The sequence below is a fragment of the Rhinolophus sinicus genome, linkage group LG16 (assembly GCF_036562045.2).
Source record: "Rhinolophus sinicus isolate RSC01 linkage group LG16, ASM3656204v1, whole genome shotgun sequence".
Taxonomy (NCBI): Eukaryota; Metazoa; Chordata; class Mammalia; order Chiroptera; family Rhinolophidae; genus Rhinolophus; species Rhinolophus sinicus.
In genome coordinates, this window is record NC_133765.1 from 16,110,838 (window position 1) to 16,138,090 (window position 27,253).

At 44.7% G+C, this 27,253-nt stretch overlaps 1 protein-coding gene across 4 annotated transcripts in view; it reads left to right on the forward strand.

The window, feature by feature from the left end:
• DGCR2 (DiGeorge syndrome critical region gene 2) overlaps nt 1-27,253 on the forward strand; it is a 79,119-nt gene that overhangs the window by 34,937 nt on the left and 16,929 nt on the right. For 2 of the 4 annotated variants that reach the window (XM_074321681.1, XM_074321682.1), the window contains 3 exons: nt 13,841-13,966; nt 16,289-16,508; nt 18,191-18,267. In XM_074321681.1, coding sequence (XP_074177782.1) covers nt 13,841-13,966; nt 16,289-16,508; nt 18,191-18,267 — 423 coding nt within the window. The remainder of the gene's footprint in view (nt 1-13,840; nt 13,967-16,288; nt 16,509-18,190; nt 18,268-27,253) is intronic. The other 2 variants (XM_019710130.2, XM_019710131.2) reach the window with 1 other exon arrangement.

Sequence of the window (27,253 nt, forward strand, 5' to 3'; positions counted from 1 at the left end):
CTAAACCCAATGGTAGCAGAAGATAGAGGATAGAAAAACAATGGAGAAAACCAATAAAATCAGAGATAACAAAATTGACAGACCTTTAGCTGATTGACTAAAGAGAGAACATCCAAATAACTAAAATAAGAAATGAAAGTTGGGACATTACTAATAGTTTTATAGAAATAAACAGGATTGTAAGAGAGTACTCTGAAGAATTGTGTGCCATCAAATTGGGTAACCTAGATGAAATGGACAAATTCCTAGAACCATAGAACCTGCCAAAAGAAAATTACAGGCTAGGGGCGGCTGGATAGCTTAGTTGGTTAGAGTGCGATGCTCTTAGTGACAGGGTTGCTGGTTCGATCCCCACATGGGCCACCGTGAGCTGTGCCCTCCACAACTAGATTGAAACACCTACTTGGAGCTGATGGGTCCTGGAAAAACACACTTAAGTAAATAAAAAGAAAAAAAGAAAATTACAGGCTAATATCACATGAACACTGATGGCAAAAATTCTGAACAGAGTACTAGCAAACAGAATTTAACAGCACATTAAAAGGATTACACACCATGACCAAATGGATTTATTCTTGGAATGCAAGGATGGTTCAACAAGCTGAGATCAACAATGTAATACACCACACTAACAGAATGTGGGGGGTAAAAAACAACATGATCACTTAGATGCAGAAAAAGCATTTGGCAAAGTTAAACATTGTTCCATGACATGAGCCACAGGCTCAGGCTCTTACCTGTGCTCCTGCCCAACCAGCTATGGATTGGAGGTTTCAATGACTCCCTCCTTAGGTTCAGTTAATTTGCTAGAATGGCTCACAGAAATCAGGAAAATCCATTTACTCACTAGATTACTGATTTATTACAACGGGTGTTAAAGGTATGAATCTACAGCCACATGAAGAGATACTTAGGGCGAGATCGCATAGGCGCTGGGGCCCACACAGTGGCATTGGAAGCATTAAGTTCCTCAAGGGAGAGAGAACAGATGAACTGTCCTGGGTTTTTATGGAGGCTTCATTGCATGGTCGTGATTGACTGTCTTTGACCATTGGCAGTTGAACTCACTCTCAGTTTGTGTATGGTGGTGGGGGGAGGCCGGGAGGGGGAAGGGAGTGTGGAACTGAAAGTTCCAAACCTCTAATCTCCTGGTTGGTTCTTCTGACAATCAGCCCTCAAGTCACCTCATTAACATAATAAAAGACACCTTCATCCTCAACACAGGAAATTCCAAGGATTGGGGGAGCTGTGAGCCAGGAACTCTGGGTGAAAACCAAATATCTTATAAATCACAGTATCTCAGGGTCAAAGACCTAAATGTAAGAGCTAAAACTATAAAACTCTTAGAGAAACATACAAGAAAAGCTTCTTGACATTGGATGTGGCAATGATCTTTTACACATGACACCCAAAACACAGACAACAAAAGAAAAACTAAATTGGGCTACATCAAAATCTAAAATAACCGAGTGAAAAGGCAGCTTATGGAGTAGGAGAAGATATTTGCAAATCGTATCTGATAAGGGGTTGATATTAAGAATGTATAAAGAATTTCTACAACTCGAAAAAAAAAACACCCACAAATAATCCTATTAAAAAATGGGCAGTGGACATGAATTTCTCCAGAGAAGATGTACAAATGGCCAATAAGCGCATGAAAAGAGGCTCAACATCAATCAAAACCACAGTGAGATATATACCACCTCACACTCATTAGAGTGGCTGCTATAAAAACAAAACAAAATAAGTTGTTGGTGAAGATCTAGAAAGAATAGAACCCTGGTGTACAGTTGGTGGAAATGTAAAATGATTTAGCCAGGAAAACAGTATGGTGATTCCTCAAAAAATTAAAAATAGAATTACCATTTGATCCAGCAGTTCCACTTCTGGGTATATACACAAAAGAATTGAAAGCAAGGTCTCTGAACTGTGTACTTAAAAATGGCTAAAATTTTATGTTGTATATATTTTACCACAATGAAATACACACACACACACACACACACACACAATCTCTTTTCTAAATGTGAACTGAATGCAATTGAAAGGAACAATTGAACGTAGAAAGAGCTCTTACAAATTAAAATATGAATCCAGAAAATCCAGTATCTGATTAATGAGTGTTCTAGTAAAGAAAATAGACAAAAAGAAAGGAGGGGAGGGAATTAGCAAGGAAATCATGTAGCTTTGGATTAGACGGGCACAGTCATTTTTAAAAGACCTAAACCAGATACCGCCTTGTGTAATTGCAGCATGCAGGGATACAGAGCACCACAGCCTCGAAGAGGAAGTACGCAGGTCACCATGAAAGAATCAGGAGTCAGAGAGACATTATTCAATGTCCCATTATCTACACACTAGTGTTAGTGCCGCTGGATCTGAAGAGCAACTGATTTTAATTGTCTAAATCAAAATTTTAGTTTTAGTTTTACTCAAGTGATTTACACACACAATTTGAAAATTCAAACAGTTCTGTAAAACTTTATTGAAAAAGTAGCAACCCCAGTGGGGCCCATCCAGTTTCCAATTCTCAGAAGCAAATACTTGAGATTACTTCAGCTGTTTTATTTGGTATTTCTCTGTGTGTCTCTGAATTGCATGGTTTTAGGCCTTCTCTCTTGACTTGCCCTGAACAAAGTGGCTGACTCTTGCCCTCTTCATCTCACTCCCCGAGTTCCCTGTCACTGCAGGTGCTACTCTGAGCGCGATCTCCGTTTTGCTGGCACATTGTATTCTCACCCCAAAGTTGAACATTGTCGTCATCGTCGTCATCATTATCTTTTTGTTTTGATAACTTTATTGAGCTGTAATTCGTGCACCTATAATTTGCCGATTTAAAATGGTTTTCAGAATATTCACAGAGTTATGTAATCATCGCAGTCAATTTCAGAACATTTTTGTCACCTCAAAATGAAACCCGGTACCCACCAGCAGCCACTTTCCATTTCTTCTTAAGCCTCAGCCCTCAGCAACCACTAATCTACTTTCTGTCTCTATGGATTTGCCTCTTCTGCACATTTCACAGAAATGGAATCATACAATGTGTGGTTTTGTATTTGGCTTCTGTCACTTAGCATAATGTTTTCAGGGTTCATCCATGTTGTTTTGTTTTACTTTTATTTAAACTTGTAAATGTACTTTTTTTTAAAAATCTTCGTCCTTTCAGATTTTTTATTTTTTAACAGCTTTATTGATATAATTTATGTACTGTAAGATTCACTAGTTTTAAAAGTGTACAAGTCAGTGATTTTTGTAAATCTACAGAATTCTGCAAGCACAGTCAATTTTAGAACATTTCCATCACCCTCAAAAGATCTCTGTGTCAATTTGCAGTTACTCCCTGTTCCCTCTAGTATTCCCAGGGACCCACTAATCTATTTTCTGTCTCTTACCGACTTGCTTTTCTGGACACTTCATATAAAATGAATCATACAATTTGTGATCTTTTGTGTTTGGCTTCTTTCATTTATCATAATGTGTTTGAGGTTCATCCATGTATCAGTAGCTTGTTCCTTTTTCTCGCCAAATATGCCATTGTATGGATAACACCACATTTTGTTTATCCATCCATTGTTTGACGGGCATTTGAGTTGCTTCCACTTTGTGACTAAAGCGTCTATGAACATTAGTGTACAAGTTTTTGATGGGACATATGCTTTCATTTCTCTTGGGCAGATACAAAGGAGTGGAATTTCTGGATCATATTGTAAATGTATGGTTAACTTTCAAAGAAATTACCAAATTGTTTTCCAAAGTGGTGTTTATTTACTGTCATTAGCAGGACCTCTTTCCTGATTTTCCCTTAGTTGTAGATCTAGCCCGTATTCTGCCAGACTCATTTTGGAATCCTCTCTCCCGGAACCCTCTGACTTCGCTAGTCTGGTTTGGTACTGACGTGGCCTGCTGCCCACCTTCCCAGCTGCCCTCTTGGCATCTCCCTTCATTAGCAGCATGGGAGAATCAGAGCTCTCTCTCTCTCTCTCTCTCTCTCTCTCTCTTTCCTGGTTTCCTGTTTTGGTTTATGCCCTCGTTTGAGCAGTGTACTGCCTCCTTCAGTAACTTCTGCAGAAAAGGAACACAGGAGACAGAAGTTTTTGATTCCTTGTTTGCATGTCTGAAAATGCCTTTATTTTATCCTCATGCATGATAGATTTGGCTGGATTTGGAATTATAAGCTAGAAATCATTTCCCCCTCTAATTTTGTAGATTTCACTCCTTTATTTTTTTTTAAAACAAGCTTTCAATGTTGCTGATGGCATAATAATTCCTGGTTCTTGGAACGTACGTAACCTGTATCTTTCTTCCTGGAAATTGTATTTTTGATACATTGTGCTGGCCATTTAGTGGGTCTTTTCATTTTAGAAACTCATGCCTTTCAGTTTAGGGAATGAAACCACTAGAATTTTTTCTCTTCCATTTTTCTGGTCTCTGTTACTAGGACTCCAGTTATTGGAAACTGGAGCTCTGGGACTGACCTTCGTTTTTTTTTCAGTCTCTCCAGTTTTCTGTCTCGTTGTCTTTTTATTTTACTTCTAGGAAGTTTCTACTTGCACCACATCTTTTAAGGAACTTTCATTTTTGCCGTCATTTTGCCTTTATTTCCAAGAGAGCTTTTTCTTGGGGGGAGCAGGATCGTGTTGTCTTTTTTTATGGGAACAATGTAGTCTCCCTTTGAGGATGTTAATGGAATGTTTTGTTTAACTTTTCATCTCTCCGTTCTCATTTCTTCTGTATTGTTTTTTTCCTCTGTGGCCTCTTCCATTTGAAGGTTCCCAGAGGTTGGTGGTCCTGGTCTGTCTGCTGTATGTGGCAGAGGGCCTTGTAGCTCGTGGCTCATGGGCCTTCCTGGAGGCTGAACCAGCTGGATCTCCTCCCCTTTTGGACCTCTTTTTTGGACTGGCCAGGTTTTTCTCCCATAGGGGGTTGCTCCAGTCTGCCTGGAGCTGGGATTCTAGGAGCTTAGTGGAGGAGAAGGGGCTGGGAGTCTGCCCTCCCCTCCCTAAATACAGACCCCTGACTTGCAGCTGATGAACTTATCCCCCACCCCAGGGACCACCTGTTTTCTCTTCTCATCAGTAACCAACCCACCCATGTTTTGCTAGGGTGAGGTGGACAGGGTTTCCTGAACATACCACGTGCATGGGATGGAATCTGGGTGTGTCGGCTGCCTTCTCCCCTGACTTTTAATATAAGAAATCTCACATCTACAGAAAAGATGGAAGAATAGTACGGACGAATACTCATAAATTCTTTATCTGCATTCACCAGTCGATAACATTTTGCTACAGTTGCTTTACGTAAGTTTTGTTTTTCTGAGCCCTTTAAAAGTGTGTTACTGATACGACGACATTTTACCCCTAAATATTCCAGTGTCTATCTTCTAAGAACAAAAACAGTCCTATAACCACAATACACTTTTCACATACAAGAAAACTTACTACACTACTGTTACCTTATATAATGCATACTGAAATTTTTTTCAATTGTTCCAAAAAGTGTCTTCTATAGGTTGTTTTTCTTTAAGTCCAGAATTTATTCAAAAGTTGCATCTTGTGTTTTCTTGCCATCTTGCTTTGTTCTTTAATGAAGAAGTGTCCCCAGCTTTTGAAAAATTTATTGATATTGTATGACACTGACATATTTAAAGAGTCCAGGCCAATTTGTAGAATGTCCTTCAATTTTGACTTGCTGTTTTCTCATGATTATATTCAGGTGAGACTCGTTCTTAATAGGTCATGAAGTGTCACATCAGGGGGCACATGAGGTCAGTTTGCCCCATTATTGGTGATGTTAAGTTTGATCACGTGGTTAAGCTTATGTCTGCCAGATTTATCACTCATGTAAATGTTGTTGCCCTTTTGTAAGGAAGAGTAATCTGTAAATAAGTAATGAATACAACTCTGTGGCATGGTGTCCTGGGTATTCTCCAACCACCTTACACCCAAGTATTTTATTGATGATTCTTGTCTGAGTCAGTTATACGAGTGGTGGTTAAAGATGGTGATTTTGTAATTTTGCCATGCACACTACACTTAAAAAATGATACTATTTTGTAAATAGCTTTTCTATGTTATGGCACTATGAGATGTTCCAGGCTCATCTTGTATTTTTCCAGCTCCAAACCTGGAACCAGCCATTTTTCTAAGGAGCTCTGCTCCTTTCAGTGAGTAATGGTATTTAGCAACCAAGATAGGAATGTTAGCTGTGCGCATACTTATTTGGGTATCATTGCTTCTAGGCATTTTCAGTGGACATAGCAAGAAAACCTTTTTTAAAAATAGTAAGTGCATATTTATCGATAGTTCTGATCTACACTAGAGTTGTTCTTCTCCTCCCGTCTAATATTTGTATCTCCCTTTGTCCATAGTAAGAATTCTGGTTCTCTATATCCTGTATATATGTGCTTATTTGGCCAGTCTGAAAAAATGGTGTGTGAACAAACAGTACGGTGAATGTTTAAATTAAAAAAATGTATTATAGTAAAAGACACATTTCCATTAATCCCTCTGAAAATACTCCCCCTCATTTTGAACACTCTTATCCCATCGTTCTTGCCATTTTCCGAAGCAGTTCTGGAAGTCCTCTTTCGTGAGTGTCTTTAGTTGCGCTGTTGTGGCTGCTTCGATGTCCTCAATCATTTTGACGTTGGGGAAGAGCCAGAAGTTGCACGATACCAGATCTAGTGAATAAGGCAGATGAGGATATACCGTAATGTTGTTACTTGACAGAAATTGCCGTGTACCAGAAGCAGTGGGTGACATGGAGCGCTGTCATGATGTACGGCACACTTTAAAACACACCTTCTCTCGACCATAGCTCACACCCAACTGACTGCACCAAATAAGTTGAAACTTGTCATACACTGTTACTAAGGTTTGATGCACCACTTCCTGTATTGAAGATCCCTGTCTTTCCATTGGATGGCACGCGGCAGTAGCATTCACCGTATTTTGTGATCACAATGAAAGGCTCCACGTCACACATCACTTCTGGTAGACAGCAACTTCTGTCAAATAAAAACATTACGGTGTGTCCTCATCCACCTTACTCACCGGATCTGGCACTGTTCAACTTCTGACTCTTCCCCAAAGTCAAAATGATCATGAAAGTTAAACGTTTTGAATCGATTTAGGACATCGAGGCAGCCACGACAGCTCAACTAAGGACACTCAGGAAAGAGGACTTCCAGAACTGCTTCAGAAAGTGGCAAGAACGATGGGATAAGTGTGTTCGAAGTAAGAGGGAGTATTTGGAGGGGAATTAATGGCAGTGTGTCTTTTACTAGAATACATTTTTTAAAAATTTAAACACCATATTTGATCATACCTCATACTTAAAAAAGAGTTTTGGAATTACTACTATACCACTACTAAGGACAAATCTCTCAGGCCAAACCAAACCCAGGACTCCTTTGCAGTTCTTTATATTGTTAGGCTATTTTCCACTGTGGGTGTACAATCTATTTTCTAGTCAAAAGTCTAGATATATATAGCTGTTATATATAACAGTATAGAAATCACCATATACCAGAAGCAGTGGGTGACATGCAGCGCCCTAAGAGTCATTCTTTTTTTGTTCTTTGTGATTACGTTAACATTTGATTCTGTTTGCACCCAGTTTCAGGATTGCCTCCTCATCTGGTTAATTTATTTTGACTTTTAAAAATCGAGATACAAATTCATGTATCATAAAATTCACCTCTTTAAAGTATATGATTTCATAGTTTAATTTCATGGTTTTTAGTATGGTTACAAGGTTGTATAACTGATTTATTTTTAGGATATGTAAAACATAAACAAGATCCAACAATCATAATATATAAAAACATATTCTTTGAAGTTCTATTTCCTTTTCTATCCCTTTGCCCTGTTCCCACTCACGTCCTGTAGATAATTAGATTAGTTTGAGTTTTTGTTTTTGCTTTTTAAATTTATTATTACAAAAATACGCAAATGTATATTTTACTCCTTTTACTTTGTCCCTTTCTTACTTAAAAAGTATCTTACAGTATATACTCTTTGCACTGAAATGTTTTTTCTTTTTTAATTAAAAAAAATATCCTTGAAATCACTCTGTATTAATTTACAGGATCTTTTTCATTCTTTTTAACAGTTATATTGCACCCCATCTTAGGGACGTACCATACTTTATTTAACCAGTCTCCGTGTATGGGCCTTTAGGTTGTTCTCAGTGGTTTGCTATTAAATAACCTTGTGCATATGCTTTTTTCCCTCTTGAATTGTTTATGTATCTTCAGTGTAAATTCTTAAATGTTGGATTGCTGGATCAAAGGATCGTTGCTTACGTAGTTTTGCTAAATATTGCCAGATTCCTTACTGTCCCACTTTCTCAGCTGTTGGCCTAGGATTTAGTTTTCTGGGCTCAAATAAATTTAGAGTGATTTACTTCTAAAATAAAACATTTTTGAGACTCACTAGTACTAAAAACTTCAGGGTAGGAGGCTGAGACAATGGGCATAAACAGGCATTGTCCCCAGGCAGATTACAGTATGTTCGCTTTGTCCTCTGTTTTCCAAGTTCTAGAACTTTGTCATCCCCTTCCCTGTTCTGTCTGTCCTTGTTACTGTGTGCCGTTTGTAAAAGGCCCATCACTGTTGTTGCAGTGAGTTTCACGAGAGATTTAGAGGTTAAATATGATTGTTCAATCTGATAACCGGAAGCTTCAAAAATACTATTAATCTGGGATTTTTATACCTAGAGAAACCACTTGTGCCTGAGGATAAAGAAATTTTCATATTGGACCAACTCATAAAAGTTGCCCTTTCTTAGGGAGATGTGATCTTGTAAACGGAGTGGGTAAAGCAAGAAAGAAGATGGCGTGGGGTCCAGGAAACAGGGTCCCAGTGCAGGAGGACAGCAAATGGACCCCAGGATCCCAGCCGTGCTCCAGGCCAGAGGGCAGCCTATTCACACTGGTGCTGAAGGTGGGGGCTTAGGAAGAGTTTTCCAGGAAACAAAGTGGAGCTGGGACACTCAGATGCAGTGTTTTTTAGTGTTTAAATTTTTTATTGCTTTTTTTTTGGCACCTCTGTATTTTGAAAGCATTTTTTTTTTTTAAGTTGTATTGGTAGACTTTGTTGTCTGCTGTAGCAGCTAGAAAAATTAGTGGTAGCTATACAGAAAACCAAGTAAAATTTAAAAGCAATGCAAATATTAACTCCAGGAAGAAAAGAAAGTTGTATGAGAATTGAAATAACCTCAGTATGCTAATTGGCTCACAAGTGAAGAATACTTACATTATTCTACTGACTTTAATTGTGAAATTGGTTCTACTCTGTTGGGAGGGAAAGAGTATGTCATAAGTCAGTGGGTAACATTTAAAATGGATAAAACTAGAAATAGCCATGTAAACCTTTTTAGAAATATGGATGCAAATATCAGGAGAAATCAGTAAAACAGGTGTCTGGGAAATGGGTTAGGAACAGGGGGCTGGGAAGAGGGGAGGCAGGGTTTTCTGTTTCACCTTGTGATGTACGTATGTGAGCATTACGACCTGGGGTGAGGAGTTCCTCAGCCAGTCCGCTTCTGCTGTATCTCTACGCGTAGGTGAGGCCCCAAGAAAGGCCACAGCTTACATGTCATAGGACTATCTGGTGGCTTCAACTCCTGTTTTAGGCAGTAGCAGAAAGTAAGATGTTCCCCCTGTGAACTTGTGCCTGAGACATTTGTGGACCCAAGAACAACAGGCAGGAGGCAGGTTTTGAACTTGGAGCTTCCAGATCTGTCTTTTTGCAGTTATTCTGTGTTTCATTGTATGATGTTATCCACATGGGCATAAAATGGGAAAACAAATGTGCTCAAATTGGTATTTCAGAGGCATAGGTCTCAAAACCTTGATAGGACGGAGTCAGATCTCTGGTCACTGGGCCTCAGTGAGATTCTTATTAGCGAGGACAGCCTGGCCCTTACCAGAAGGGAAAAGAGTCAATATAAGGGACATATATGACATAATGGAAAAACCATTAGGAAGTTTGTATTTTTAGGCTCTCTGAGGTTAGAAATCCTGTTTTGGTAAGCAAGTATGATTTGACTTATACCTGATTTTTGACCATGATTCGAAACCTGTTTTGGTATAAAGTCAAAAGTGATGTGTGTCCTGACAGCTCGGAGTGCTCAAGAGGCTGCAGTCCGTCTTGCCCTCTTCTTCATTTGGAGCAGTTACAAGCCCATCTGGACCCTAATGCCGTATTTGGACAGATTTTAATTTTCCAGGAACACAAATTCGAATCGCTCACATTTTGTCTTTTATTTACAAATAATTCTAATTTCTGGCCAGATGCTGTTGGGAAGCAAGCATACCACTGTCTGCCCTGACTCAGTTTCCCTGTTGGACTCGATGCTTTTCAGCAGCACCCCCAGCTCTCCTTTGAGGCCTTTGCCGGGAAGCAGAAAGCCCAGCATGCCTGGTACCCCCAGTGGAGCTGGAGGCCAGGAGAGGAGGTGGCTGCCCAAGGGGTCTGGGGGAGACAGGCTTCAGGTGGCCGGGCTGTGAAGTGGGGGTGGCTCGGGTCCTGTGGACATGGAGGAACAGGAGAACCCACTTCCCCTATTTACACTTTTGCTCTGAAGCAAGTCTCATAACATTTCTGAGCCTGCTTTCCTGTCTGTAAAACATTTCCCTTTTCCTCATTTTTTGGTGGGTTTTTTTTCAGTAACAAGTCAACCATGTTGTTTTCTCCTTGCTTCACATCTTCTGTGGGCTCCCATTCAGTCTTTGGGGCCAGACCTTCTCTGAAGTCCTGGTGAGGACAGCAGAAGAGAGAAGAGCACGAACTGCAGCCTGTGGTGCAGGGAGCACTCTTTCTAAGACTTCAGGGTCGGGCTTGGGGGTGGGGTATGCACTTGGACTTGGCCCCACCCCAGTCACGGCCAGTTGCTGGATGGAAGAGAAGGCGGGCCGAGGAGAGCGTGACTTCTCACTGAGGCGGGACAGGATCATCCGCTGTTTTGTTCACTGCCCGCTGTTGTCTTCCCCATGCCTGTGACTGCTGGGCACACAGGTGGAGAGGGCACAGAAGGAAAGGAAAAGTTGCTCTGGGGTGTCTGCACAGCTGCGCAGGAATTGGCTCAGTGGTGCGAGCTGCACAACCTCCAGCTGACCCTTAGGGGGAACAGTGTCTGGGTCTCAGAAGGAAATTCTTTATTGCCAGAGGGTGCTAATCCTGTGCTCTGCCTCCTCCCCAGCTGCCCCCATGTCCTGCTCTTCCAGCACATTCGGAAATCCTTCGTGTGTCATCAGCACCACCCCCTCAGCCAAACCCTTCCCCTTCTAGCTGGCAAGTCCTGTGTCTGTGTTGGTGGGTTTCTGGGTTGGCGTGTAATAGGCACTGAATAAATGAGTGCTGAGGAAGCAGATGTGGACGTTTGGATAGGAAGAGAAATGATGGAAAAGAAAAGGGCTCAAAATTGCCTCCTGAACCACAGAGAAGCCTGCTCATCACCAAGCAGCTTCCTCCATCACCACTAGGCTTTTTTCCCTTAACTGTGTGACCTGTTGCCCCACTGCCCCCACTCAACCCGCCCAGGCTGCAGATGGCTTCACTCCAGCAAAGTCAGCGTCCAGGCTACCTGGGGTTCAGTGCCTGTGTGACCCAAAAGAATGCTATGTTACTTTTCTTTCTCTTTTCCCCCCTATCTTAGATCCGTCTGTCTTTCTGTGAGCAGTGTGGCCTGTCATATACCAGGTGCTGTGCTTGGTCTAGGGAAGCGGCCAAGAAGCAAAGTGGAATCGCAGGCAGGTCTTGCTCGTTTGAGCAGACAGAAGGGAGACACGACGTTTAGGTGTAGCTTCCACTACACCCACGCTTGTCCTCAAGCCTGTCCCAGACATGCCTGCCTGTGCCCGAGCTGTGCCCTCTGCCAGGAAACCCTTCTGCTCTCCCTTGTCTCCCCATCCTAAGTCCACCCTCCCTCAGAAGCCAGTGGGGACCTTCCCGATCCTCGGCCTCCCTGGGGGAAGGGGGTCTTTGTAGTGCTGTCCCTGTGCCCGAGCCATCAGTCTCTTCTGGGAGCAGTAGTGTTCAGGACGTGTACATGGGGCACCCCAGTCCTAGAGAGTGGGTGTCGCCGGCACCTAGGGCTAGGTGTTGGAAGAGAGCAACTGTCGCCTCAGGCCACTTCCCACCAGGACAGCAGCAGATGAGGTGGTTGTGCTGGTGGTGAGGTCGCCCCAGAGGCCTTGACTTGCTTCTCCTTTGAGGTCTTTGCTCTGTGTTGCGCTTTTCTCAGATGCTGGCAGCACATTTTATATTTTCGAATGATTTGCAGCCTAATGGCACCTGATCCCCATCACATGCCTGAGAAGTTGCTGGAAATACTCTCCTGAATACTTAGGGAGGGAAGGAACCAAAACTGCTTGGGCTTGTGACTGCCCAGTGAGGTTTCTGTATCATAGAGTCCAACCCTTCATAGAGTAATGGAAGAATGCAAGCAACCTGAGCTTTGAGCCATAGGAGATTGTGGTAATTAAAGAAATCCATTCACAGAAAAGTATGTAGCCATTAAAAGTGATCTTCTTAAGCTTAGAGTGTTTGATGTGATCCCAGTATTTTTAAGGATTTATATAGGAAAAAAGACAAGAAGGGTGGACCCTAACGTAATAATGGTTATTATGTTTTATCTTTTCAAACTTTCGTATTTCTCAAATATTTCACATTGCATGTTTGTTATTTTATAATGAGAAAAAACAGATTATTTATGAAAAGAAAACAATATCAGAGTGTGTGCTGCTAGCAGAACCAGACAGCGGGAGAAGCTTTAGACAGTGGGGCTAATTGCCACTCACAGAGTCAGGGAAGGTGGGTTTGTGGGAGCCGGCCCCACCCGACAACCCCTTGCCCTTGATCTGCCATGTCCCCCCAGCCCCCCTTGCCATGCCACACCCCCTTGCCATGCCAAGCCATGCCTACTTCCGGTGTCCTTTGCCTCAGGCCAGCCAGGCATACCAAGGGCTCAGGGTCTCCAGGATCTGTGGTTCTGTCTGTATAGCTGTGCCCATCAAGTCTGTCACTGTCCTGACCTTGCACAGGTGTCTTTCCTATACACCAAAGTGCCCCCCAGGCAGGACATTGCCTCTGGCTCTCTCCTGCTCTGTGCCTTTGGTAAATCCCCTCTCTTTTCTGAGAGGGAGGAAAATGATTCTTCTCTGATGGGGTTGAACCCAAAAAGGAGACTGTGGAAGGACCGACCTGCAAGTTACTATTAGACCATGATACATAAAACTGGCATCTTCCTCAGCTTCAGCTTCCTGCTCACACCTCCAGCCATGCGTCGAGGCCTGCGCACACGAGGGCCTGTGCCAGGGGTCAGGGAGCCAGGCAGGGATGCACCGAGGCCCTGGCCCTGAGGCTGTGAGAGGGCCCGGCAGGAAGGTGGACAGATGGCGACTTGGGCCCAGTGCCAAGCAGTGCGGAGTGGGTTGCACACAGCAAGTGCCCCTTCATGCTGACGGGAAGCGCCCAGGCAGTCTGGGGCGGGAGGGCAGCCAGGGCTCTGGAAAGAACGCCCATGGCGCTCCAGCTGCTGAGGGACTTTCAGCAGGGATCACGGAGCCTGTGCTGTACCAGCAAGCAGCCTGTTAGAAAACGCAGTGAAGGCGAGACCTCATTTCACAGTAGTAGTAAAAAAAATGACGAGTGCTAAGGCGTAATTTTAGTAAGAAGTGCATGGGACCCGTTTGATACGAAGAGCAGCACTTGCTAGTTCTAAAGAAAACCTAACTAAATGGGCTGTAGGCTGTACCCACTGTGTCCTCCCAGCCCCGAGTAGTCTATGCTGCTGCACGAGCGCTGCTTACAGCCCACTTCTCTTTTTGCTTCCAGAAGTGACCAGGGAGTCGCGTCCTTACCATGGGAAGGAGGCTGTGGATCCGCGGCAGGGGCGGGTCCGAGGCGGCGACCCCACGCACTTCCACACGGTGAATGTGGCGCAGCCCGTCCGCTTCAGCAGTAAGTTGCAGACCTGCCCTGTCCCGTGACCTAAGCCTGAGGCCCCACGCAATCTCTGGCTCTCCTGGTGCCAGCGCTGTGGGGTGTGTCTTTTAAAATGGCCTTTAGGGCAGTCAGGAGTGTCATCCTTTTTTGGTCAGTGAGGCTACGCCATGACCCACCCGAGGCCACCCAAGCCCTGAGTGGTGAAGCCTTGACTGGAACCTGGGCTCTGGAACCAGGCTGCTTGTTTGCAAGACAGCTGCCTTTCAGGGCTGTGCTGCAGCAGCCCTTCTGCAGATGGAAACGGGCTTCAAGAGACCAGGTACAGCTGATGGCGTGGGAAGCCTCTACCTCTGTTTTAAAAAAATTTTTAACTGACTATTTAGTGAATTCTCTATGATATTAAGAGCATAACATGCTTAAGGAAGGTCGAAAGGCAGACAAACCACAGCCAAACAGACACGCTTAGGCGCGATGACATGCCTGGTAGTGTGGCGAGTAGTGACTGCACCACGAGCACCGACACGTGATGCTGCCCCTCGGTGCTGGCTGCCCGCGTTACTCCTCAGCCCCCGACACGCAGCGCCGGGGGGTACCTCAGGGCTCCCGTCACGCCCTGCAGGGCCACAGTGCTCCTCATAGCTCCATTGTCACAGGGCGCCTCAGCTCTCTGATGGGGACTGCGCAAGCCAGGGTAGTCAGCCGACCTCTGAGCCCCGCCGCTGTGCTCAGCTTTGAATCTGGGGATTCTCCCAGGGGCGTAGTGCAGGCTTGGCAAGTGAAGAAACCAAGGCTCTGACAGGTCACACGGCCCATGGGCTGCTCCAGGACTCGGCCCCACGGAATCACAACTCTTCTCCCTAGGGAATAATTCCACAAAGTGCAAAAGATAGAAGATGAGCCGAATGAAACTAATGTTCCCTCCCTTCCTTGCCCCCACTCACTGGCTTCCGTCCCTAGCGGGCTTCCTCCGGACCCCAGATGTGAGTGAGGAGCCAGGATGGAAGCCCGCATTGCCACTCGCCAGCCGAGATGCTTGGCAGAGTTCTGCACACCTCGGCGTCCCCACCTCTAACCTGGAGACAGGGCGGAATCCATCTCTGAGGGGTTGTGGCAGGTGGAACACTTCATGGGTGGGGGTTTAGGAAACACACAGTAAAGGCTGCCTGGTGATCCGCCACCCTCACACCTATGCCACACACTCCTCACCCTTCCCCTGCTTGGTGGTCCCTAAGGGCTGGCTCCTGTCTGCAGTAAAGGACCTCCTGCGAGTTTCGTCACATGTAAGCAGGTGTCCCCATGGGCGGGTGACGCTGACCCCCTGTTTGTGTTGCAGCAGTGCTGTGGCCTGCTCACTGGCTCAGGGACCAGACCTGCCTTTCCTGTCCTGTTATCTCTGTCCTTTTGTTCATAAGTTACATACATATGTGCTCTGAATAATAAAAACACGAGCATCAGTTTCTAAGTTTACTAGTGCTAGAGGCTATAGCTACATTAAAAAATTGCATTTTGTTAACTGGCTTTGTTAAAAATTGTTACTCTTCATCAGGGTACTCTTAGTTAGGAGGTAGGTACCTGAGCATTTGAAGGTTATAGATCCTGTAGTACAAGTCGTTGCCCTTACCCAAGGCCAGCCACACAGCATGGGGGCTCTCCCAACCCTCGGTCTGGTCCACCTGGTGCGGAGACGTCTGGCTCAGCCCTTCTCACAGAGGCTGACTCCTTCTGGCTACTTGACTTTTGCCCACTGGAACCACTGGGGCCTCATTTTCTCATCTGTGGGAGGTAGGAGTTGGTCCTGCAATTCCAGTGGTCCTTCCAGCTCTGATCTCCTGAGCTTCTGTTTCAGGGGAGTGCTGGCCAGCAGCCATGTGCAGAGAAAAGGAGGGCCAAGGAGTAGGCTCGGAGCAGTGAGCATGCTGGCGGGGTGGCCAGAGAGAGCCGGTATTTGTGCATCAAGGGCCATGCAGGCAGGGAGCCTCCCCTGCTTGCTACTGCCAGGCCTTGCAGTGAGCCGTGTGGGAGTTCTGCCATCTTGTCAACCAGACTTAATTGGAGAATGAAATCCACTTTACCAAATGAATTCTGCAACTAGTCTTTACTGCCAAGTAAAGACTTTGTAGTAATGGGAGGAATCATTGAATATACTTGTACCTTAGATTGCATGTGTGTCTTAGAGACGCTTGAGCATTTCACAAAGTACATGGTCTTAGAGGCAGAGCTTTTCCTCTGCAGCTTCAGTCTTTCTGTTTCTCTAGGGTGATTTCTAAGCAACATATGTAATTTCATTTTGGAGTGAGGATTCTAATTTGGGGGGACAACTCCCCTTCCGTCCTTCATGTTTCCTAGGGAAGTGCCCGACAGGGTGGCACCACTATGAAGGCACAGCCAGCTGCTACAGGGTCTACTTGAGTGGGGAGAACTACTGGGACGCCGCACAGACCTGCCAGCGTGTCAATGGCTCCCTCGCCACCTTCTCCACTGACCAGGAGCTGCGCTTTGTCCTGGCCCAGGAATGGGACCAGCCGGAGCGGAGTTTTGCTTGGCAGGACCAGCACAAGTGAGTCCTAGGTGGCGACCCAGGGGCCTGGGGGTCAGGCCAGTGTTTGCTGAGCATGTGGCCGCTGGCTACCGTGGCACAGTCCTAAAGCATAGCCAGCAGTGGGGTGGGCATTTGGGGAATAGCAGCTCCATCCACTGAAAACAAGTAGCAATCCAGGAGTTTAGAGTAGGCATTGAGATGGGATGGGGATCTTGAAGCAGCAGCGATGGGCTGCTACCTTGTGTCACCTTGTGCCTTTCCCTTTTGTTGGTCCCCCTATGTGGATTCGGTTGCAGCTGCTGACCTGCAGGGAGACCAGGCCTGTGTCAGGTGGGGCAGCTCAGGGTGGGCCTTCATGCACCCGGCACGAGGGGTATGCAGGTGGGTGGGCTTTGCCAGGCCCCATGCTCAGTGCTTTCCATCGGCCTGCTCGTTGAGTCCTCCTGGAAACCGCAGGAGGCCAATGGGCGAGAAGACGGGGCCCAGGTAGGTGAGCACGTGACCATGGGCACACACTAGCTAGGGCATGCCTGGGTTCTGAGCCAGGCAGTCTGGCTCCAGAGCCTGGCTCTTGACCCCCAAGCTATGTGGCATCGAGGGAAAAGTGTGGAAACTAGGTGACTGCCAGTATCTCCCAGGCTCCAGGTTGTGGGGACAGATGTGTGCTGAATCTTGTGGTGTGCGGCCTTGTGCTGCCCTATCCACACGCTGGGGACAGGAGAGTGAATCCCTGGGATCACCAGATGGCCAGGGCTCCCTCTCAGCAATAGTACAGGCTGCTCTACTGCCATAGGAATGCAATGACTTGTCGGGTGGACAGAGAGCCTTTAAGATCCAAGTTGGGTTTGGGTCCATCATCACACCCCATGACATTGGCAACTCATGAGATTATACTGTTTTTCCTTCTACAGGAAAAATTAATACAAAGTTAGAATAATAACACCTCTAGCTCACAGGGTAGTTGTGAGTCCATGGAGAAGCGAGAGCGCTCAGCCCAGCGGGTAGGGAAGCACCCCATCTCCTCAGGTTGCGTATGTGCCTGGCAGTAGGCTGAAGGGGCAGAGTGGTAGCCCCCGGTGGTGGTGGACCTGCTGACAGCATCTCCAGGGCTGGGTAGGTAAGGGGCACACGCTCAGCAGGGGGCTGTGGCAGTCGGCCAGGTCCACGTGCATGGACCCCCTCAGTGTTGTGACGTGTGCTCAGGAGCACCTGTTGGCCTAGCTGAGCTGACTGAGCAGGAAACCCAGCAGGTGGCCATGAGCTTGGATTGACTCATCGCTGCAGTGAATAAGCACAGGGGCTTGGTTTTTATTGAGATATAATTCACATGCCAAAAAATTCACTCCTGTAGAGGTTATCATTCTGTGCCTTTAGTGTATTCACCGAGTTATATTCACCCAGTTCTATGTCCACCCCAAATAGGGTTGGTCTTGCTTAGGATGTGAAAGCGTTATTGGATCAGCTAATAAGAACAGTCTTGTCAGGAGTTACCCAAGATAAAACTTTTTCTAACCTGTGAATTTGTTTTAGAATTTTATGCATTTTATTAAAATTTAGTATCTAAACTTTAAAAAAATCATTAGTGCTTTAGAAATTCATGCTTTAGTGGTCAGTGTAAGTATTAAACTACATTCAAGCAAAATCAGTGGCTGCTTCCCTGCTGCTGTGCTGAGGTCCCCTGCATTTCTGCCCTCCTGCAGGTTGTGGGTTGGCTACCAGTATGTCATCACTGGCCGGAACCACTCCTTAGAAGGTCGCTGGGAGGTAGCATTCAAAGGTAAGCCTTTTTGGTTTTTCAAAAGAGTTGTTGAGTTTGAAATTGGGGTATACCATCTTGACTAGGGGCATATTGCTGGGGTCTCTCCTCCTCCCCGACCCCCTTTTACTGGTGGTACCTGGCATGTAGGGGACATGGAGAGAAGTGGGCCGCAGATCAAGAGAAGGGCTGTGATGACAGGCAAGTGCCCTGTGATCAAGCCTCTCTTCCAGGCTCCATGCAGGGCTGGGGCCTTTTCTGGAACGCGTGGTCACTTCTTAGCCAGATTTCTAGACCATCCATTCTCCTTTTAGAGTTAAGGACTTTAATTGGGGCATAAAACTGAGCATAGAATCAATCCAACAAGAGGACATAACCCTAGTAGACATCTATGCACCCAGCATAGCAGCACCTAAATACAGAGGGTGCCAAAAAAGCGTATACACATTTTAAGAAAGGAAAACTGTATTAAAATTGTAATAATATATACCGATAATGAAAGATGAATACAAGTCATGTTTTTTTGACTTACGCAATTACAAGAGGTGCTCAAAGTGGTTACCATCGGTGTCCAAACACTTCTGATTATGGCGAACTACTGCTTGAGCAATGCTGACCAAAGTGTCCACTTGTATACACTGTATACATTAGCCCCCCCCCCCCAGTGTATAAAACAAATATTGACAGACATGAACACAAAGATCAGGTAACACAATCGTAGTAGGGGACTTTAATACCCCACTGACACCAATGGACAGATCTCCCAAATAGAAAATCAATATGGAAACAGGAGCCTTAGATGACACACTATACCAGATGGATTTAATTGATATTTTTAGAGCATTTCACCCCAAAGCAGCAGAATATGAGGTCGGACAATTAAGTTCATGAACTCATTCTAGAAAAAGTGTTACATATCTCATTGCTGAATATCACTATGGTCACCTTTGAAGTACTCCCCTTGGGAAGCTATGCCTAGGTGACCCTTCAAAGCAATTTTGGAACTCTTTTTCTGGAATGGCCATCAGAGCTATTGTCATATTACCCGTGATGTCCTGAATGTCATCAAACTGTCTTCCTTTCAATATTTCCTTTATCTTCGGGTAAAGAAAGAAGTAATTGGGGACCAGATCAGGTGAGTAGGGAGGATGTTCCAAAACAGTTATTTGTTTGCTGGCCAAAAACTCCCCTCACAGACAGTGCCATGTGACTTGGTGCATTGTTGTGATGCAAGAGCCATGAATTGTTGGTGAAAAGTTCAGGTCATCTAACTTTTCACGCAGCCTTTTCAGAGCTTCTAGGTAGTAAACTTGGTTAACTGTTTGTCCAGTTGGTACAAATTCATAATGATTAATCCCTCTTATATCAAAAAAGTTTAGCAACATCATTACAACATGTTTGCAGACTTTATTGTCAGACCTCATATGCATTCTTTTCAAGTGTACGTGGTACGTTTTCCAAGATAAACCCCATGTTAGGCCACAAAACAAGTCTCAGTAAATTTAAGAAGATTGAAATCATATTAAGCGTCTACTCTGACCACAATGGTATGAAAGTAGAAATCAGTTACAAGAAAAAAACTGAAAAATACATGGAGTCTAAATAACATGCTACTAAATCATAAGTTGGTCAACAAAGAGATGAAGGGGAAAAAAATCAAAAGATACCTTAAGACAAATGAAAATGAAAACACAATGACCCAAAAGCTGTGGAACACAGCAAAAGCAGTCCTAAGAGGGCAATTCATAGCAATGCAGGCCTACCTAAAGAAACAAGAAAAATCTCAAGTCAACAATCTATCTTTACACCTAAGGGAACTGGAAAAATAACAGCAACATAAGCCCAAAATGAATACAAGGAAGGAAATAATAAGTATCGGAGCAGAAATAAATGAAATAGAGACCAAAAACCAATACAAAATATCAGTGAAACCAAGAGCTGGATTTTTTTCAAAAAATAAAAAAATTTGACAAATCTTTAATCAGACTCATCAAGGAAAATGAGAGGACCCAAATAAATAAAATGAGAAATGAAAGAGGAGAAGTGACAACCGACCACAGAAATGCAAAAAATTTTAAGAAAATAAAACAAGCAACTATACATCAACAAATTAGACAATCTGGAAGAAATGGACAAATTCCTAGAAGCATATAATCTTCCAAGGTTGAATCAAGAAGAAATAAAATCTGAACAGATCAGTTACTACCAACGAAATTAAATCTGTAATCAACAAACTCCTGGACTAGATGGTTTCACTGGTGAATTTTCCCAAACATTCAAAAAAGAATTAACACCTATTCTCAAACTATTCCAAAAAATCCAGGAGGAGGGAAGTCTCCCAAACTCATTTATGAAGCTACCATTATGCTGATTTCAAAACCAGGCAAAGACATTACAAAAAAAGAAAACTATAGGCTAATATCCCTGAAGAACATTGATGCAAAAATCCTCAACAACAACAACAACAAAAAATCCTCAACAAAATATTAGCAAGCCGAATTCAGCAATACATTAAAAAGATTATACACCACAATCAAGTGGGATTCATTCCTGGTATGCAAGGTTGGTTCAATATCCGCAAATCAATTAACATGATACACCACATAAACAAAATGAAAAATAAGAATCATATGGTCATATCAGTAGATGCAGAAAAAGCATTTGACAAAATCCAGCGTCCATTTCTGATAAAAACTCTCAGCAAAGTGGGAATACAGGGAACATATCTCAACACAATAAAGGCCATACATGAAAAATTCACAGCTAACATCATACTCAGACAAGGATGTCCACTTTCACCACTTTTATTCAACATAGCAACAGCAGTCAGACAAGAAAAAAAAAAAAAAAGGTATCCAAATTGGAAAGCAGAAAGTAAAATTGTCATTATTTGCAGATGACATGATACTATACAGAGAGAACCCCAAAGCTTCCACCAAAACATTGTTAGAACTAATAAACAAATTTAGTAAAACATCAGGATACAATATTAATATTCAGAAATCAGTTGCATTTTTATACACCAATAATGAACTATCAGAAAAAGAAATTAAGAAAATCCCATTTATAATTGCGTCAAAAAAATACTTCGGAATAAATCTAACCAAGGAAGTAAAAAACCTGTACTCAGAGAATTATGAGACATTGAAGAGAGAAATTAAAGGAGCTACAAATAAATGGAAACATATACCATGCTCATGGATAGGAAGAATTAATGTAGTTATGATGTCCATACTGCGCAAAACAATCTATAGATTCAGCGCAGTCCCTATCAAAGTACGAATGACGTTTCGCACAGAACTAGAACAGATAATCCTAAAATTTATATGGAACTATAAAAGACCCGGAATAGCCGCTGCAATCCTGAGAAATAAGAACAAAGCATGAGGTATCATGCTACCTGATATTAAATTATACAACAAGTTTATAGTAATCAAAACAGTATGGTATTGACATAAAAACAGATACATATATCAATGGAACAGAATAGAAAGCCCAGAAATAAATTCTTGCCTATATGCTCACTTAATCTATGACAAAGGAAGCAAGAATTTACATTGGGTAAAGACAATCTATTTAATAAATGGTGCTAGGAAAATTGGAGATACATGCAAAAAATGAAACTGGACCACCTTCTTATGCCATATACAAGACTAAACTCAAAATGGATTAAAGACTTAAATGTAAGACCCAAAACCACAAAACCTTGGAGAAAATATAGGAAGTAAACTCAGATATTACCCTTAGTAATATTTTTACTGATATATCCCCTTGGGCAAGAGAAACAAAAGAAAAAATAAATAAGTGGGACTACATCAAACTAAGAAGTCTTCACAGCAAAGGAAATCATCAACAAAACAAAAAGACAGCCTACTGAATGGGAGAAGATATTTGCTAATGATACATCTGATAAGGGGTTAATAATCCAAAATTTATAAAAATCTCATACAACTCAACACCATAAAAAAAAAAACAATTTAAAAATTGGTAGAGTATATGAATAGACATTTCTCCAAAAGGACATACAGATGGCTAATAGACATATGAAAATATGCTCCACGTCACTAATCATCAGAGAAATACAAATAAAAATCACAATGAGATACCACCTCACGCCTGTCAGAATGGCCATCATCAATAAATCAACAAACAAGGTCAGCAAGGATGTGGAGAAAAGGGAACCCTTGTGAACTGTTGGGATTGCAAATTGGTGCAGCCACTATTGAAAACAATATGGAGTTTCCTCAAAAACATTAAAACTAGAGCTACCTATTACCCAGCAAGTCCACCCCTGGGTATTCATCCAAAGAAATCCAAAACTAATTCAGAAACATATATGTACCCCTATGTTTACTGCAGCACCAAGATATGAAAACAACCAAAATAACCATCATTAGACGATTGAGTAAAGAAACTATGGTACATTTATACAATGGAATATAACTCTGCATAAAAAAGAATGAAATCTTACCATTTGCAACAACATGGATGGACCTGGAGAGTATTATGCTAAGTGAAATAAGTCAGACTGAGAAAGACAAATACCATATGATAGTACTTATATGTGGAATCTAAAGAACAGAATAAATGAGCAAACAAAACAGAAATAGACTCCTAGATACAGAGAAAAAACTGATGGTTGCTAGATCATATGGGGGTTGGGGGGTGGGGGAGAAGGGATTAGAAAGTACAAATCCGTAGTCACAAAATAGTTAACGGGGATGTGAACTACAATATGGGGAATATAATCAGAATGTTGTAAAGACTATGTAGGGTATCAGATGGGTACTGGATTTATCAGGGGGATTATGTCATAGATTATATAAATGCCTAACCAGTGTGCTGTACACCTGAAACTAATATAATATTAACTGTCAACTGTAATTTTATATATATATATATATATATATATATATAGAGAGAGAGAGAGAGAGAGAGAGAGAGAGAGAGTCAGTCAGTCACCAGATATAAAGTACAGCATAGGGAGTATAGTTAATGGTATTGTAATATTAAAAGCTATTTGTGATGTCAGAGGGGCAGTAGACTTGGGGGGGTTATCACTTTGTGAAGGGTTTAAATATCTAGTCATTATATTATTTTGTAAACCTGAAACTAATAAAAAAATTTTTTTTTAAGATGAGCATATAAAGTGTGTCGCTGACATGAGCCAGAGAGGGCAGAACAAGCTTTCTAGGACAGAGAAGTTCAGAATTAGAATCTAAAACTTGAAAGAAAGCTATTAGGCAGATAGAATTAAAATAGTGTGTGTGAGTGTGTGTGTGACAGTATGTGTGTGAGAAAGTGTGTTGCTTTTAGGATTTTATGCTGAGTCGCTTGGACATACCAAGGTAAGATAAAGGAAATATGGTTGGTGCGGGAGCTAAGTTCCTGCTCAGCCTGTCTGTCCTTCCCTCCTGTCCCATTATGCTGGCACAGGTTTCACCCAGACCCTGGCTGTGCCCTCTCTACTTGTCTCCCAAGCCACACTCCCCGACCCTGTCGCTCATCAGTTCTCATCTGTTGGGCTGCTCTTTGTGTCCCCTGAACGTCCTACTGAAAGCACCACCCACATTCCCAAAGTTTGTAAGAGTATTGTTTCGGTTTCCCACAGGAATAGTTGACAAATAAATGTGTTTCCAGGCCCCAGAGTCATGGTGTGCCTTGCAGATGATAATTCTCGTAGTTTTTCATCTGCCCTAATCACGGCTATCGGACATGAATCCTAGGCCAGAGCCCCTCACCCGAGCAGAGGGTGCTGGCCTCCAGGACAGTGTAGACACTCCTGGACGTGGTTATCTTTTTGACATTGGTCGTTCAAAAGAAAAATCATGAGTCTGCGTGGCATGACAGCGTGTTCTGAACTGGGGTGGGGTGTGGGACCTTCGTCTGTAGTATGAGGACGGCAAGGGTCCCTTGGTGGGCTCTCATGAGCACAGTTGTCTCCGTGGCTCCACTGAGGCATGAGGAGAGTGGCTTGAAACTTAGAAGAAGATGAATGAGTATGTCAGCGCTGGCAGGAGTATCTCAGTGTGAGCGGCCCCAAGGCAAGAGTGGGGCGCCTGCACGGGCAGCTCTGCGTGGTACGCATGCTGCAGGCGGCTTGTGCCTGCTCAAGTGGACTTCGCATTCTGTTAGGGATTTAAGTAGTGGCCATAAAATGAACGTGTGGCTAAAAAAGATTTCCCTATAAGAGGACCGGCTGTCCTGGACACTTGACACAGCTCCACCTCAAGAGTTGTTCTGGACTCAAAGAAAGTAAAGAAACATAAAACCAGGTGTAGCCCATGAAACTTAATGGCATCCTGGATTGGGAGGGGAGTTATAAAAAACTTCGGGGGGGCGGGGCAGGGAGGGAAATGAGATACGGGTTTGTAGTAGAGAGTGACTTGATTTTCTTAGATGTGACAGTGGCGTTGTGGTTTTGTGATTTTAGGAGATGCCTCCCTGTGTGTAGGGTGTGATGTCTGCAGGGGGAGGAGCTTCCCAGCTGGGGGAAGAGATGAACCAAACTGCAGGATGGTCAGTGCTGAAGCTACATGGGGGATTCATTTGCTCTGTGTATTTGAAAATGTCCGTATTAAAAGTATTTTAAAAGAGATCAGCTAAGAATCTGCAGAGTGAGGAGAATGCTGAGGATACAGCCCCAAGCAAATACGAGAATGGCAGAAGCCACTCTCCTGCCCCTTGCCTGGTGCGACCTGGTGCAAATCGGGATCCAGCTGGGTGTGAGAGGTTCGGTGTATCACAAAGATAGTGTGAAGTGCTTAAATCCTTTGTCAGCAGTGATGAGCCCTTTCCTAAGACAAGATTGTGCTTGAGAATATTAGCCAATGGTAGTAGGAAGCCATCAAGGGAAGAGGTTTAAAAATGCTTATTTCAGCTGCCTGTTGTCCAACTGTTTCCTGTGTGTGTGCATGGAATGTATTGTCACAATAGTGCGTCAGTGAGCGGTGCTACCCGTGTACACGTACTTCTTGTACATGTGAGGCGCCCCGTGTGCATTTTACGTTTGGAGCTCTGAACAGGAGAGGGCTGCTGAGGGCCTTTGGGGACACACTCCCCCGGCCTCTCCCCCAGGAGAGAGGCTCTTCCTCTGGGCCCTTGTGTGCCGAGCCCGTCAGCCCTGCCCCGGGGTGCTGAGACCTTGAGGATGTGACTGCCCCAGGTCCTGGTGTGCCCTGGAGACAGAGCGGCCACTGCCAGACAACATGGGGCTGTCGTTTTTATAACATTTGTGCCCAAAGTATGAAAACAACAGATTTGTGTTGTCTAGAGAGAATCATCCACATTTTCCCGCAAGTCTCCCCCTTATCATTACTGTCAAGTGTCACTTCAGTTTCTGGTTATTATACTTCATATTTATTTTAAAATATAACAATGGAAGCATGCTGTGTGTTTGATGTGTCTACATGTTGTGTAACTTGCTTATTTAAGGTACGATTGGCGGCTTTGCCCCCCTTGTCCACCCCGTGTCTTGCGTGTGTACCTCTAGGGGCTCCTGTCACGGGAGGCTGAGATCAGGGGTGCTAGTTAGGAAGCCCTTCTCAGCTCTGGTGCCCACACCCCAGCAGGACGTGACCCTGTTTTGTATCCTGACCCAGCCTGGACCTGCCAGTGAGACCTCAGATCTAGAAGCCTCTATCAGCAGTGAGGGAGGGACCGTGGCCTGGCAGCTGCTAGAAGGCGCAGTGCAAAGACACTGCCCCCTGGGCAAGGCGACCATCAGGCTGGAGTGGGGCCAGGCTGCGATTCTGCTCAGGGAAGGCAGCCCTGAGAATGAGGTAGCTTCCTCCAGGAGCGGGCATTTGTGAGGCTCCACTAGCCCCTGGGGGGCCCCAGTACAGGCTCCCTCTGTGGGTGCTGCAGTACCAAGACAGGAAGGGGAGGTTGTGCCTCAGGGCTGAGGGAACAAGGACAGAGACTGAGGTGGGAGTGGCTGCCCAATGGGTGTGCAGGAGGAGATGTGAGGGCAGAGGAAGTTGTCGGGTTCTGCAGATAGCAGAGGGCACAGTGCCTGCGTGGCTCCTTGGGTTACTGCCATGCCTCTGGCATGCGGTACCTGCAGGCAGAGCAGGATGTTGAGGCCGGGGCTGTCAGGAAGTAGAGGCAAGCCCTGGAGAGGAATCTGCTGGAACTGGAGGCGTAGGGGTCTTCCCTCACACCTCACACACCCTTTCAGACACATCCAGAACCCATCACTTGTCCCCCAGGTGGCAGCTATCAGACCTAATGTCACTCACCTAAATTACCGCAGCCGCTGCCACCATCTTGGTCTCTTTGCTCCACCCCCGCCCACCCCCGTCTCCTCACAAGGCTGCCGGAGGGTCCTCTCCGCCTCTGCCCCACAGTTTTGTGGCTCTCCTCCCACAAAAGCCAGTCCTCACCAGGGCCTGCAGCTCCCTTGCTCTCTGCTCTCTGCCCTCCGCCCCACCTCTCCCTTGGCCCTTCTCTAGCCTGCCTTGCCACAGGCCACTTTGCTCCCACTGAAGCCCTCCCTGGGCCAGTGCTTCCCGGCTCAGGGCTCCAGTGCAGTGCAGGAGAAGGGAACATAGCCAGCCTGGCCCTGGCTAGTGTCTGGGACCAGCTCAGGGTTTAGGTGGAGCCTGCTGCGCTGGCTGCCTGCACTGCATAAACAGTGGCATTTATGGTGAACACCGGCTTTCCTCAGTGAGTCTGGAATTGCAGTGCACACAGGGTCAGCACCCAGGCGGCTTCCCTGGGCAGAAACCTCATGTGTTTCAGTGCTGCTGGCACCTTCCTGCCGGGCGGGGGAGTGCTGGGAAGCCTGGCCTGGCTTCCCCTAGGCTCTGCCTGAGCAGCCCCTTTCCTTGCTGCTGGTGTGTCTTGCCTGCATCACTATAATCAATCTTAGCCGTGACTGTGGCTAGATGCAGGGTACCTTGAGTCCAAGCAAAGCAGTGAGCCTCTGGATGGTGTGGGACCCCCAACACAAGGAGTGTCCGGGACATTGGCTCACCTCTCCTCCATTCCGTGCTCCCACGTCTCT